Below are 14,264 nucleotides of genomic sequence, written 5' to 3'. Positions count from 1 at the left end.
ATTGAAATATATTAACAGAAAATCAAGTTGCTCAGCCCCAAAATCCATTGTCTTTGTTCAAGAACAAACCCTAATTTTCTGCGAATCCGTCGTCGAGCAAAAACCCTGAATCCCACTTCCCACGCATCCTTGTATTGCTTCTCACACATGTTTGAACCAACGATAACCATTTTCGAATGATTTCTTGACTTTTCCTTTCATGGAATATATTTTATATTTGGCCACCCTCTTCTTCCCTTTAAGCTCCGACGTTGAATACCATGGTCGATTCTCTGGTAATTGATAGTTATTGGATTTTGAGGTTTGGTATTTGTGAGAAGGCATCATATCCGTCGACGTTGTGGTCGCCAAGAGAAGTGGTGGTCGGTCAATAAATCCGGTATTATTTGGAAGAGAGAATGACATGTATCAAATTAGAGAGAGAAATCAAATAGTGTAACTGAATAGTGTATTTAGTGGCTTAGGGCTAGAAGGTACCAAAATTAGATATTTTGCTATAAACCTTAAAAGGTATCTATAGAATATAATTTTTTTAAATAATATTTATTTAAAATAAATAAGGTGTTAACGTTTGTCATAGGAGGTAAAAATTCCAAATTTAAACCGTACCTGATTGGGCGGCCTGCTAATTGTCTACCAATATTTGAAAAGATAAACTTACACGAAGAGCTACAGTCGAAATTCAAAGTTTTGGGACCTTAATGTATTCTTAGGAAAAAGTATAGAGCAAAATTTACAATTGGAAGTTCATATTGAGGAAAAAGATGAATATATTGTCATGGGTTGTCCTAAGTGATATGTGTACAAATTGTGGTTCATATTAAGGATGTTATCTCTATTTTCCCTCTCTTCCTTCTCTAAATAAAAGATGACAAAAAATACCCGGTATGAACTACATAACTAATTTTGTTCCTACTTCCTCTACTGTCAAGAATGGATCTTCTTCTCCTCTACCATCCTCTCAAATCCACCCCTTTTCTCCACTCCCTCCCTTCCTCTTCCCTCTCAAGTAACTCTCTCTCTCTCACACACACACACACTCACACACACACACAGAGAGGGAAGATTGGAAATGTTACTATTAATTAATTGAAGCTAAATTTTGATTCTTGAATTGACAGGAAACAGACCCTTTTCCACCAACTGGAGAAGAACAGCTTTACCTTGTGTTTGCTCTTCAAAATCATCATCTTTGGATGCTCCACCTAAAATACTTTCTTCTCAAAATGAAGGAAGAAGGGCAATAATGGGCTCTTTCCTTATAGCTGGTTTGCTCCCTTCATTTCTATTTCTTGTTTTTTCAGTCTATAACTAAGGTTAAGTATCTTCAAATTAATGCACATTGACTTGTAAAATCAATATGATTTCTTGATATTTGTTGTTAATCGTCATTTTAATACTTTTTCTATTCTAGATTTTGTATAATGTGTTACTATTTGGTATTTATTGAATGACCTTTTTATTCAGAGTATTGGTAGTTGCTTCGAGTGTTTGCTTGGGTATGGAGTTTAAGAAAGAATAAAGTTTTTTTTTTTAAATTTGTAGTCTAAAACAAGCTATAGGTATTTGTCTCATTGTGTGCAGTGCTGAAGCCAAGTATTTCCGAGGGTGTTCAAACTTGAAAAAAGTAAAAAAAAATTCCCGATAAAGGGTATTTAGTATATGTTATACACCTCTAAAACCTAATATTTTGTCTATATACACTGTGTAATTCGACGAAGGGTGGTCAATTGACACCCTTCGGATAATGTAGCTTTGCCCTGTTTGTGTGGCTACAAATTGTCTCGTTAAGATTAACATGAGAAGTTTAAAGTTAGTTGTTTCTAAATATAGAAAGGTGTCATATTTTCTGTGACAGGCTAAACTTTTTTTAATGAGTCGCTTTACTTATTTGGGCTCTTTTCACTATTCAGCTGCTGCCTTTTGTCTAAGTGATGTGGCTGAAGCGGCTAGCACAAGCAGAAGAGCTGTAAGAATAACTTCCCGCCTTATATCTCACTGTTGGAAATCTCCTTTTCTGTATTTATGGAATTTCTGTGTATTTTTCTTGCTGCAGCTTAGGGGAGCAAAAATACCAGAGAGTGAATACACAACCCTTCCTAATGGTCTAAAGTTAGTATACAATTTTGAAGCATTGAATCACTGTTTTCCCTACATTTACATTTACTTTTACATTTAGGCTTTTTTTGGGGTTATTATACAGATTATTTTGTAGCTAACTCGAGTCTAGGATATCTTAGTTCAACGTATAATGTACACATTTGCTCATGCCAAGACATTGTGCCTTTCCTGTTTTCTATCTATGTGCATCTAATTACCTCTCCCCCCCCCCCCCAAAAAAAAAAAAAAAAAAGAGAAAGAAATACAATTATTATCCATCTAGTTTCGAGGCTAGAAGTAGCCCGATTTTTTCCACTACTGTCTTATGTGTTGATTTCATTCTTCGGTGTAAATATCTCAGGTATTATGACTTGAAGGTCGGCAATGGAGCTGAAGCAGTGAAGGGATCTAGAGTTGCAGTACGGTTGTGGCAAAGTTGAATTGAGTATCTAAGTACAATGTTTGATTTATCTCTAAAAACATGTGTCTATAAGATAAATATGCAACATCACATTATTAATAATCCACCATCAAGCACACTGTACAAGTAAAACGTAACTTCTTATATTGAGCTTTGTAGATAGAAGTTCCATAACGTCCAAGCCTTTACCAAGAGGTCAAATGAAACTAAAAACAACATATCAGGGTTGCTTCGTCAATATAAATTATTTAGGTCATAGCTTACCAGCACTGCCTTGGACCTTCAATGAATTGTTTACTAGTATTGGTGATTACTTTGTTTATCGTAATAGTTAGACATGTCACATGGCGATGTTTCCCCTGAAACCTTAGAATTTGAGTCTTTAATTTTATGATATATTTGGAAATGTAGTGTATGTAGTCTCGATGTGCTTTACAGTCTCTTCATTCATACTCAAGTATAATATTTTTGTCAGGAATCTTGATTTACAGACTGCTTTCTTAAAATCTGATTGTATTATGTAATAATTGTAGGTCCACTATGTTGCTAAATGGAGGAACATCACATTCATGACAAGTAGACAAGGAATGGGAGTTGGTGGTGGAACAGTAAGACTGATCTGCTTTATTTTTTTCAGCTTGTATTCAGAATTTGTATAGCAATATCAGATACAAGTTTCAAGTGTGGAAACCTGGGACGTGTAAAACAATGAATACTATTGCATGACTAGTTAAGGTGTATCGTGGAAAACTAGCAATTAGTACATTAGAACTCATGCACCTTCACTTGAAATATTTTGTTTAAAACTTCCTTTAACGAAAATTGTGTTATGACATTCCCGTTAGCTTCATTAGTAGATTCATGTCATTTCCGTACTTCCAGACAATGCCAGTGTACTTCCGCTTCATGTTTATTTTCTAGTCCTTGATTTGGAAATTTTGTCAATCCTCATAATCCTGTTCTATATATATCTCTGGAAGGAACCATTTCATGGAAAACTATGAATTTATGAATACATTGATTAAAGCAAGGGCTCAAAAGTGTATTGTCTTTTTTGCAATGCCAATTGTTGGAGTCTTCGGATTCATCCTTTGAAGGTTATTCTGGGAACATCCGTTCTCTAAGAGGGATCAAGAGCTGTAGAAGCTTTTCTTACTTTACTCTACTTTCTACAGTTACTTTGCCTTCTTTGATTTAAGATATCGTGAATCAGAACTGCTTTGGTTTGCCAACATTATGGTTATGGTCTTGTGTACTTGATCTTAGCATAATGCCAAAATCTAGGGGGATTAGTTTGTTTTTGTCATGGATTGGTTTTCTGAACATCTATTGCATGTGAAGCTTTTTGACTTACTTTTTCTTTTTTTGAGATATCAGCATGTTTCTTATCCAATATACTTTACTTCATGTAGCCTTATGGATTTGACGTTGGTCAATCAGAGAGGGGAGCCGTCCTTAAAGGATTAGATCTCGGTGTTCAAGGGATGCGAGTAGGAGGACAGGTGAGACATTTAGCTTATTGTACTTTCATCACATGCAGGATATTTTTTTATTGCGTAGACGACCGCACAACCTTCTCTTATGTAGTTCCCTGAGGAAAGGGGTATGCTAAAACTTGAATTTGTTACACTCTCATTAGGTTCGGTTATTGCGTGAATCCTTCTGATCTAAATGGAGACATATATATCAATATAAGAATAAATGTGAGATTTAGAGAATCTTTAGTTTTAGAGAAACTCTATTTGCCTTATAAGGCGCATTATTTAATATTGTAATAAAATATGCCCGAACAGAGCAAAATGGATATAGAGGATTCATACAGCTAACCCTGAGTAGTTTGGAACTGAGGCATAATTTATTGAAAGTATAACTGTGGTCAAATTGATGAGATCATCGCGCACTTTATTATCAGAAGGTCCTTAAGTTTCATGTTTTTCCCCTGAGCTGAGAGTCCTGGACCACAACTACGTGGTCATAACTCAGTGTATCATGCCTTCTGACGATGAAATTTAACTTACCATAGTTGCATTGATAATAATGGATTATTTACTTTTATGGCTACCATAAACATTTGAACTGATAACATTCTGTTTTTGCAGCGCCTGCTCATAGTTCCTCCCGAACTAGCTTATGGGAAAAAAGGAGTGCAGGAAATTCCTCCAAATGCAACAATTGAGGTATTTTGTTGCATTCATGTATTACAAATAGTTTTCAAATAGTTTCTGAATGCCGTTTGAATTCAACTGTTTTTTACACCTATTATGGTCTTTTTTAACTTTTAGTTGGTTTGTGAAATGCAGCTAAATGCTGTTTTAGTATTTTTGTCTACAAAAGAATAAAGATCATTATCATCATTACTTTAGTAGTAATACCTATCAGAATCATCAAATATGTGGCTAGCGGAAACCTTTCTAATGGGAGTCGCTTCACCACGAACTAGAGGTTGTGCTGACTGCTGATAGAAACTCTTATTGGCATCTAACAGATGCAGAACATTCTTATCAACAGAAAAGCGTATTCCACATGTAGGGAATTCTAACTTTATGGGAAAAAGAATGTGGTTGTGAAAAAGTTTCTTTCAACTTCAGCCTCATAAAATGGCCATGGAGAATCAAAGTGTAAACCTCCAAAAACAAAGATAACATAACCTTTAAAATGTTCTTTGTTATGTGGACACTGGTTAGCTTTGTTCTTAGTGGAAAAGAATGTTCCAGAAGAAATGTTATATGTACATCCTTTTAAGTCTTTCCCACACTGACTATTTTTCTTCAGGTTTAAGTGATATACTAATGCGCTTCTTCAGCATTGTGAAACTAAAATATAACTAGTGCACGCTTAGTCAAGTATAATGGTACAGGGATCCATTTCATGATTTAAGAACATAAACCATAGCCTATATTATTTCATCTGTTTATTTTGTGTAGATTGAGAAAGATTGGTCATTTGCAGATTGAAGACTTTAGTCAACACCGGGCTTCTCCAGATGAGAAGAGATCTATCAGAAAACGGAACCAAAATAAGTTCCAAAAGAAAATAGGATATCACACCTCTAGGATAGTCCATTTTGAAGAAAAAAAAAAGAATCATTTTACCAAAAGTGGCCACCAATTTTTCGGGCTAGGTATCAGCCAGGTATCGTAAAAAGGTATGGGACCACATAGGTGAAAACAAATCTATAAAGTTTTAAGTGCACTGACGGTGGGAATATATGCACAACCTTGACAATGCTAGGACGCGTTCATTTCAAGGCTCTCAACTGGAAGCAAAATGCTATTTATGCAATGCTTTTCAACTTTTCGCACCAAATGATTAATTTCTGGAATGCTTAACCTTTTAGATATGGAAAACATGACATCCTTCTTTCGGCAAAGAAAGAATATTGCTCTCTCTTACACAGCGTCTCCCCGGCCCCTTGTGATAACGTGTGTCTTTGTGTTTTTATCATGTGGCTACGAAGTGGTGATATTGCAGTAGCTTGATAAAATTAGCAACCTTGTAGTCTGAATGAAAACCTCAAGCTGAGAACACATGTAGAGAAAACTTCGATTTAAATTGTGTCGAGACTGTAACGTCATACATAAGCCCCCAAATATCGTTGCACCAAATGAACGTCTAGAAATTTATCATATGCCTTTTTGCAAGATCAATCTGTCATTATTTTCTTATTCTCGAAATGGACGTCTTTATATCTTTAACATTATTATACGGCTATTGTATTTTTATTACTTCTCACCTTTTTATTTTTTAATCTACAGATTGATATTGAACTGCTTTCTATTAAACAAAGCCCATTCGGGTGAGTAGTCAGCTTTTAAAACATTCAAAAAAGTTAATGGACTTATTTCTTTGATTGAACTTCAATACTTAGCTTCATTATCCTCAGCATTTGATGTATTTACTGTACATTCTTTTCTTCTTCTTTTTTTGGTGCAGAACTGCTGTAAAAGTTGTTGAAGGATAATCACTATACTCATGTTATATTGGTTTGTCGCGTGCAGAAGTGCACATTGTATAAGTTTTGAGAATACTTAGAGATCTGCTCCTTGCCTCTCTACCTTCATAAGGTAGGGGTAAGGTCTGCGTATACACTACCCTCTCCAGACCCCACTTGTGTGATTTCACTGAGTTTGTTGTTGTTGTTACTTAGAGATTTGCTCCTGATTTGGTATTTTATCAGTAAAATGTCCCTAAATATGTTACTTCTATATTGTATAGTTCAAACTCATTACTTATTATCGCATTAACTATTATTGGCACAGTTGTTCACATACTTACGCAGGCTGCAATTATACAATGATAAAGTAATTGTGAACTGCTAGACATGTATATTTGTTGATAACTCGCGAATTATTTATGAGGAACTGAAATCATCCTTAGAATTCACTTCTTTGTCATTCTCCTTTTTTAGACAAGTTATTTCTTTAATAAGCAAAGATTAGAGACCTCATTCCAGGCAAATGGTAATTGAGTTGCAGATATACTATAAATATTCTGCCCTTTGTCATCTTCAGAAAAGAATCCCTTAGCCCAATGATTGCCAAAATCTTTTTGTTTAACTAGATTCTTTCTACTACCTTTTAAAAAAAATCATTCACCCACTTTATTCTCTTTTGTCCTGTGCCGACCTACAGATGCACCTGTACGTAGGTGTGGAACTATGGTGGAAGAAGACGTTAAAAGGGGACGGGGTAGACCTAGAATCACATGGAAGGAAGTTGTCTCGAAAGACCTATAAATCCTTGAAATTAATGCAGACTTAGCTAAAGATAGGGCACAATGAAAGAGAAAAAACCATATAGGTAATACCTACTAGTTGGGAATAGGTTTTAGACTTGGTAGAAAACTTCTATTATAACTATTATTGTTATTACTATTATATGTATATATATATATATGCCTCTCTACTCCTTCGGGGTAGGGGTAAGATCTGCGTACACACTACCCTCCCCAGACTCCACTAGTGGAATTTTATTGGGTTGTTGTTGTGTGTGTGTGTGTGTGTATATATATATATATATATATATATATATCTTAAGATGTTCTTATTTTATTTTGGTAATGACGATGATATGAGTTGAGTTAAATGAAAGGAATGAGGATTCATATCGTTGACCCAAAGTGTTTGGGACTGAGGCGTAGTTATAAGTTGTTGTACCCACTTTATTCTCTTTTCTTTGCCTATATTTACCCACCTTTGACATCCTTTCTACCACAATCTTTTCAACTTCTTCATTGCTCTCAAAAAAATGACCATGACCATGACTATACTATACATGAGGAAAACTCACTTGTATGTCTCACTGTTACTCCACTTCTTTCATTACTCTTATTCCCAGAAGACATGTCCAAACTGTGGTTCTCTAGAAGTACCATATCCGTTGAGCATAAATCCCGACTGTGGTAACCCTGACTATTCTATTCGTTGTGATCCTCACTCTCAAAAACTCTATCTTGATACCCTTAATGGAAGCTCTTATGTCGTCCTCAGAGTTATGGCCTCATTTCGGCGTATGGTGGTGCAACCATCACCTTGGCTACCTGGTACTTGTGTTACACAAGACATGCCAATTAGTGAAGGACTGTGGTTGAACCAGACTCTTCCTTTTAATGTTACTTCTTCTAACACTATCTTCTTATTTAATTGTTCTCCTCGGCTTCTGATATCTCCTTTAAATTGCACACCTTCTAGTTTATGCCACAAATATTTGCATAGCTCTGGACATGTAGATCCTAAAAGGGAACTTCAATGTGCAAGTGGTCTTGACCCATGCTGCACTTTTGTCGCTGGCGGTATGCCCTCAGCGTACAAGATACGCCTTCATAACTCAGGCTGCAGAGCATTTAGAAGCATTCTACACTTGAATGCTGAGAAGCCGGCTAATGAATGGGAGGAAGGACTGGAAATTCAATGGTCTCCACCACCTGAGCCACACTGTAGATCACAATCTGATTGCTCTGGAGCTTCTACATGTTCAACTTCTGGTAAAAATGGTGTCTTTCGCTGCTTTTGCAATCGTGACTATTATTGGAACCAAACCTTAGGAACTTGCATGAAGAAGAAGAAACACTCTGGAATTGTAATAAAGATATCTATTGGGATTGTGTTGTTTCTGGCTTTCACTGTTGTGATGATTGCAGCGGCACTGAAAAAATCAAGAAGATTTTCAACCAGGGCTAGACTTGCCAAGGCAAGAGAAGACATACTAAAATCAAACAACGGCGGAAAACCAGCCAAGATGTTTTGTCTCAAGGAGATAAAGAAAGCTACGAACGGATTCTCAAAAGACAGAATCTTGGGTCGTGGTGGTTTTGGAGAAGTTTATAAGGGCGAGCTTTGCGATGGAACTATTGTAGCAGTAAAGTCGGCCAAAGTAGGAAATGTGAAGAGCACTGAACAAGTACTCAATGAAGTAGAGATACTTTCTCAAGTCAATCACAGGAACTTGGTCAAGATTTTAGGTTGCTGTGTTGAAGCTGAACAGCCTTTGATGATTTACGAATACATTTCCAACGGAACACTACATGATCATTTACATGGAAAGTATTCGACCTTTCTTGACTGGAAAACAAGGTTAAAAATTGCTTCACAAACTGCAGAAGCATTGGCTTATCTTCACTCAGCTGCTTACCCTCCTATCTACCACAGAGATGTCAAATCTACAAACATACTCCTGGATAAAGAATTCAATGTCAAAGTTTCAGATTTTGGGCTATCAAGATTGGCTTGTCCGGGGTTGAGTCACTTGTCCACTTGTGCTCAGGGGACGTTAGGGTACTTGGATCCTGAATATTTTCGCAGTTATCAACTAACTGATAAAAGTGATGTTTACAGCTTCGGGGTTGTGTTACTAGAACTTCTTACTTCCCAGAAGGCAGTTGACTTCTCCCGAGACGAAGATAGTGTCAACTTGGTTGTTTATGTTATTCAGCGAGCAAACAATGGTTCGGGTACAGAAGTAGTGGACAGACGCTTGCTTGGTGAGGTGGAGCCTTTGACTCAGGTAATGACTTGTATGAACTCATTCTTGGAGCTTGCACTCGCGTGTTTAAGAGAAAAGAAAGCAGAGAGACCGTGCATGAAAGACGTCGTTCAGCATCTTCATTGCTTAAGTGAAATAGTTGATCAAGAAGAGCCTTCTAATTGAAGTTAGTTAGTGTAAAGATGAATGTGTAAAAGGCATTGACCTTTTGATTGTACTGAAAATGATGCCTGGAAAGAGTATAGAGTTTTATTACACTGAAAAAAAGGTTGAGAAGATATAAAGGAGGTTTTAGGTTGGGATAAGATCCTTACTTTGACCATAAAGCATGAATAATATTGAAGTCATGGATTTCCAATTATGTGAAAGTTGTGAAATTTTGATAGAATTTAGTAGAGAAATTTTCATAAAGCACTATCTTTTAGTAGTAATAAGCCATCTATAGATATCATTTGCTATATTACGGATTATAGATACTTTTTCTGTGGTTATAAGATGTATTTGATGTATTTAAGCTATTGTATTCATGAATACAGTAGCAAAAATAGGTGTGAATTAGGGAAGTCCAGCTAATCAGTTGTTGTATTCGAGTGTATTCGACTATATTCATGGAGTGAAATGTGGGATTACAGCTGGATAGATTATTGTATTCGACTGTATTCACGGCGTGAAATAGGGGATTACACTATTTTTAAAACGGAAAGTGAATCAATTAACATAATAGACTCCTAATATAACTCAACAAACTCAATTATAACACACAAATTTTGTATTTTCAATTATAAAAAAGATTCTCAACTGAAAAATACACCAAAAACATAGCAATCTTCAGATAAATTATACAATACATCTGAATACATAAATTATGTTAATTAAAAAAATATATATGCATACATTCATGGCATATAGCAAGACAGTGAATACAATGAAATATATAGAATACAACGGGATACATTTAAAATACAATGGAAAAAAGACAGTGAATACAATGAAATACATGGAATACAACGAAATACATTGAATTACAATGAAAAAAAAAAGACAATGAATACAATGAAATACATGAAAATACAGTGTGATACGTTGAAAATATATTGTCTTTGTTCAAGAACCCACTACTTAGTTCAAGAACACACCCTAATTTTCGACGAATCCGTCGTCGAGCAAAAACCCTGAATCTCACTATTCCCATGCATCATGTACATTGCTTTTGACACATCAGTACCATCGTAGCTTTTATAAAATTTCCATAATTTTACCTTCTTTTGTTCAAGAGTAGGGTTTAGAAGAAAAGGTCGTTGATTTTGAATAGCGAAACAAATTTGAGTCTGGGAATCACCGTTCCTTCGCATGCTCTTTGCATTCAATCCATTCGTATATCCGTTGCAGTCATGGCTGAGGTATGACTACGTAGTCGAACCAGAAAAGAAATCTCTGGTTATCTATAACCACTAGGGCAATGAACAGAGGCAACAATCGTGGTTTTGTGGGAGAAGAGAGTAAAGTGTATGCAAAAAGAGAGAGAACGTGGTTTGTGAAATTTACCGTGATTATGTGAGAGAAAATTTGGAAAAGGAGAGAGAAAAATATTAGTTAGCATATATGATGCCTTAAGTGTAGGATATAACTATAATTAGATATTTTGCTATAAAGGGTAAAAGGTAGCTATATAATATATTTTTTTAAATGGTATTTATTTAAAATAAATAGGGTACTAAGCTTTTCTATAAGGTGTAAAATTTCCAATTTAGTATAGTTGGCTTCATGCACTTTGCTAAAAAGTATATCAGCTTTGGAGAATGGGCAAAGCAATATTGAGGAAGTTTCAACCTCAAATTATTAGTTTGTCTCTTGGCAAATTGACAATCACAAAGTTAAGTGGCTATTGGCTAATCATTGCCACTTTAGTGTTTATCCAAATCTTTGCTTCTTTCCTTCTCTCCTTACTTGACATGGTGTACCAATTAGTGTACCGGAGTTTTTGGAGCAACAGTAAAGTTGTCTTCGTATGGCCTCTAGATTACGGATCCGTCTTAGGTACTCTTTTAAGTCCATATAAGGCAGAGGGAATGAAGGGACTTGCAGGAGGCTGAAACAACATAGTGTCTTGTTTTCTTTTTTCTTTTTTGTTTTGGTGCATAAGGTACGCAGTTGGAAGCAACCACTAATATTTATATTAAGGTACGTTGTCTGCATCACACTTTTGGGGTAGACTCTTTCCTCGACCCCGCGTGAATGCGGGATATTTTGTGCACCGAAGTGTTCTTTATCAGATAATAGTACCTAATATTGGGAAAATAATATTACGATCATGTAGATTAATTTCAGATCTAAATTAAATTATCAAAGTTTCAACAAAAGGGGAGATTATACAATATCTCAAATAGTAAAATTATCTTAATTCGATGGAGAATGCTAATTTTAAAAAAACTCATTGGCTTTTGTTGATAGTGTGTGATTAATCTCATCTAAAAATTGAAGTTGTTAAAAATTGCACATTTTTATTTACTTTATTATATTTTCAACATGAGCCCTTATGCGTAGATTTTGATATTTTTTTGCAGGCGAAACACATGATTTTTTATTTTAATTTTTTTTATAGTATGATAGAGGGTGAGGCTTGATATGTTAATGTTACTCATAAAAACTTGATAGCAGCCCCATAATAAACAGATACCAACTTAACTACTCCATAAGATAAGGAGATATAGAAGCATATTTTAGTTTCTTTCTTTTTTCCAAAGTGGAAAAAGATTTTAGTTGTAGATTTTCTTAAATATATTTTTCGAGAGCTTAAATTCACTAAAATTTAAATTTTAAACTTTGATATGATTTTTTCATAACAACTAGTAACATCTTACTAACTTTTATTGTAGTATCTTTTTAGCAATATTATTCTTCTTTTAGCTATTTTGTGGAGTCCCAATTAGAGAGGACCACAAGTCACAAATTGCAACGTGTCAAAATTTCAGGTGATAGAAAATAGTGCATCCATTGGCAATATGACACGTAGTCGCTCTTTCCCACAATAAAGAAGAGAGGAATTTGGAAAGAGTATAAATAAAATATTCTATGATAATGTCTTTTAATAGTCTGACTCATAAGAGAAATCGGAAAGAAAAATTACATATTTGGTCGATCAACCAAAATTAATTATATGCGCTAGCCAATATACAAAAAAATACAGGCAAAATACATAAAACGTCCTTTTAAGTTGTCATCAACGATCAACTGGTTCATTTATCATTTTGACACTTCGAGTAGCTATTAAGTATATCAAAAACATATGCGTCAATTACACTTGTCTAATGAACCAATTAAAAAATGACACGCATTATTTTGATTAAAACGAAAAAATAAAATAAAAATCTGAACCCTTCCCCGCACGCTCGCCCAACCTAACTTCCCTTCTTCTTCACCTGAAATTGCAACACAGCAGCAATGGAGGAATCCTAAAGCTTTAAAGCTTTAATATCTTCTCATACTAATTGAGAGAAAGTTTTTAGCTCAAAACAAAACCTTTTTTTCGTTCTCCACTGTATATTTCTAATTTTTTTCCTGCTTTCTTGTTCACATTTTTGAATTCAATTTCAAGTTTTTGAGCAATAAATCTGGAAATATCAACAATCCTCAATATCATCTTCTTCATTTTAGAAACCAAGTTTTGGTTTTTCTGCACGTTGCTGTCGGTCGTCTTCACCAACGAAGCCAAATGCCATTACTCCCTCTACAACCTCAATATACTGAAAAACTCCATTTCTTTATCCTAAAAATTCGGCCCCAATAGAATTTGGAATATAAAATCGGCATCTACTTACATAATACCAATTTGTGAAGTCCCATAAAACTAAATTAAATGTTGAATTGCAAAATAATATAAGACAAAAAAGAGAACATCTTTTATCTACAACCAAGACAATGGACCTAGGCTTGTAACAACGGATGACTGCACTCGCACATGCATATACTTCTTGATCCTTTCACCAGTAAAGCATGATATTGAGAGGAGAAGGAGGTGTGAAAATTAGGCGGGGTCCATATTATTTTAGGAAGAAAAAGAAAAAACCTAATTTTAGCTAGTTGATTGTTGAAGACAACTTAAAGAGGCGTTTTATGCATTTCGCCAAGAATATATACTGATCATGTATAAAATATATATATTTTCTGTATATTAAATATTGATATACAAAAGGTTGTACATTTTGTCGGCTATTATTTTTTAGAGCAGCTATACTTTGTAGTTTTCCCAAATAATTACTATATTTAACAAAATACATAAATAGCCCCTCCAAGTTGTCCACAACGGTCAGTTGAACACCTCAACTGAGACCTTTTTCACTTAAAACATATCACGTGATTAAAAACTGAACTCAATAAACACCCGACCTCGCCATCCCACGTCGCGTGTGTTACACCTCCGGTGTCTTTTATAAGAACGAATTAAAAGCTGACACGTGGACAAACAATAAGAAATAAAGAATTAAAAACATAAAACATAAAACATAAAGGTAAATTTTCATCGTTTCTTCCGCCTAATCTCTCTCTCTCTCTCACCGAATAACCCATCTTCATCTCTTAGATTAAGCTTGGTTCAATCGGCATTTTTGTTGCAAAATTAAAGATTTCTTTCACTTACTAAGTATGATTAGTTGTTCTTTGTTCGAATTGTAGCGTGATTCAAGATTTATCACCTGAAGGAAGATCATCCTAGGGTTTTGACAGTGGATTTTTTGTGAAAGGGGGAGTCAGCTGTAAAATGGCTT

At 35.0% G+C, this 14,264-nt stretch overlaps 2 protein-coding genes across 3 annotated transcripts; both read left to right on the top strand.

Moving 5' to 3' along the window:
* Positions 1-850: 850 nt before the first annotated feature.
* On the top strand, positions 851-6,815 carry LOC107788347 (peptidyl-prolyl cis-trans isomerase FKBP16-4, chloroplastic). Its single transcript, XM_016610024.2, has 10 exons — positions 851-1,009; positions 1,122-1,268; positions 1,914-1,969; positions 2,057-2,112; positions 2,462-2,519; positions 3,055-3,129; positions 3,934-4,023; positions 4,621-4,698; positions 6,277-6,317; positions 6,455-6,815. Exons 1-10 carry the CDS (start codon positions 934-936, stop codon positions 6,480-6,482), a joined length of 705 nt encoding a protein of 234 aa, XP_016465510.1. The 5' UTR covers positions 851-933; the 3' UTR covers positions 6,483-6,815.
* Positions 6,816-6,964: 149 nt separating this feature from the next.
* LOC107788346 (wall-associated receptor kinase-like 20) lies at positions 6,965-9,932 on the top strand. Of its 2 annotated transcripts, XM_016610023.2 has the most exons (2): positions 7,640-8,503; positions 8,660-9,932. In XM_016610023.2, the coding sequence occupies exons 1-2, from the start codon at positions 7,768-7,770 to the stop codon at positions 9,664-9,666; spliced, it is 1,743 nt and encodes a 580-aa protein (XP_016465509.1). In that variant the 5' UTR covers positions 7,640-7,767; the 3' UTR covers positions 9,667-9,932. The 2 variants fall into 2 exon arrangements, with proteins under 2 accessions (XP_075078658.1, XP_016465509.1); XM_075222557.1 differs by having other exon boundaries at positions 6,965-9,932.
* The last annotated feature ends 4,332 nt before the right edge of the window (positions 9,933-14,264 follow it).

The sequence above is a fragment of the Nicotiana tabacum genome, chromosome 10, assembly GCF_000715075.1.
Source record: "Nicotiana tabacum cultivar K326 chromosome 10, ASM71507v2, whole genome shotgun sequence".
Taxonomy (NCBI): Eukaryota; Viridiplantae; Streptophyta; class Magnoliopsida; order Solanales; family Solanaceae; genus Nicotiana; species Nicotiana tabacum.
Note: the sequence above shows the minus strand (reverse complement) of the source record. Positions and strands in the feature narration are given on the sequence as shown.

What these genes read in the sequence shown, in the direction of transcription:
- LOC107788346 (XM_075222557.1), top strand. Translation starts at nt 7,768, where the DNA reads ATGACCATGACCATGACTATACTATACATGAGGAAAACTCACTTGTAT.
- LOC107788347 (XM_016610024.2), top strand. Translation starts at nt 934, where the DNA reads ATGGATCTTCTTCTCCTCTACCATCCTCTCAAATCCACCCCTTTTCTC. An exon ending in TGGGAGTTGGTGGTGGAACA is followed by an intron (nt 3,130 to 3,933) that starts GTAAGACTGATC and finishes TACTTCATGTAG; the next exon opens with CCTTATGGATTTGACGTTGG. An exon ending in CTCCAAATGCAACAATTGAG is followed by an intron (nt 4,699 to 6,276) that starts GTATTTTGTTGC and finishes TTTAATCTACAG; the next exon opens with ATTGATATTGAACTGCTTTC.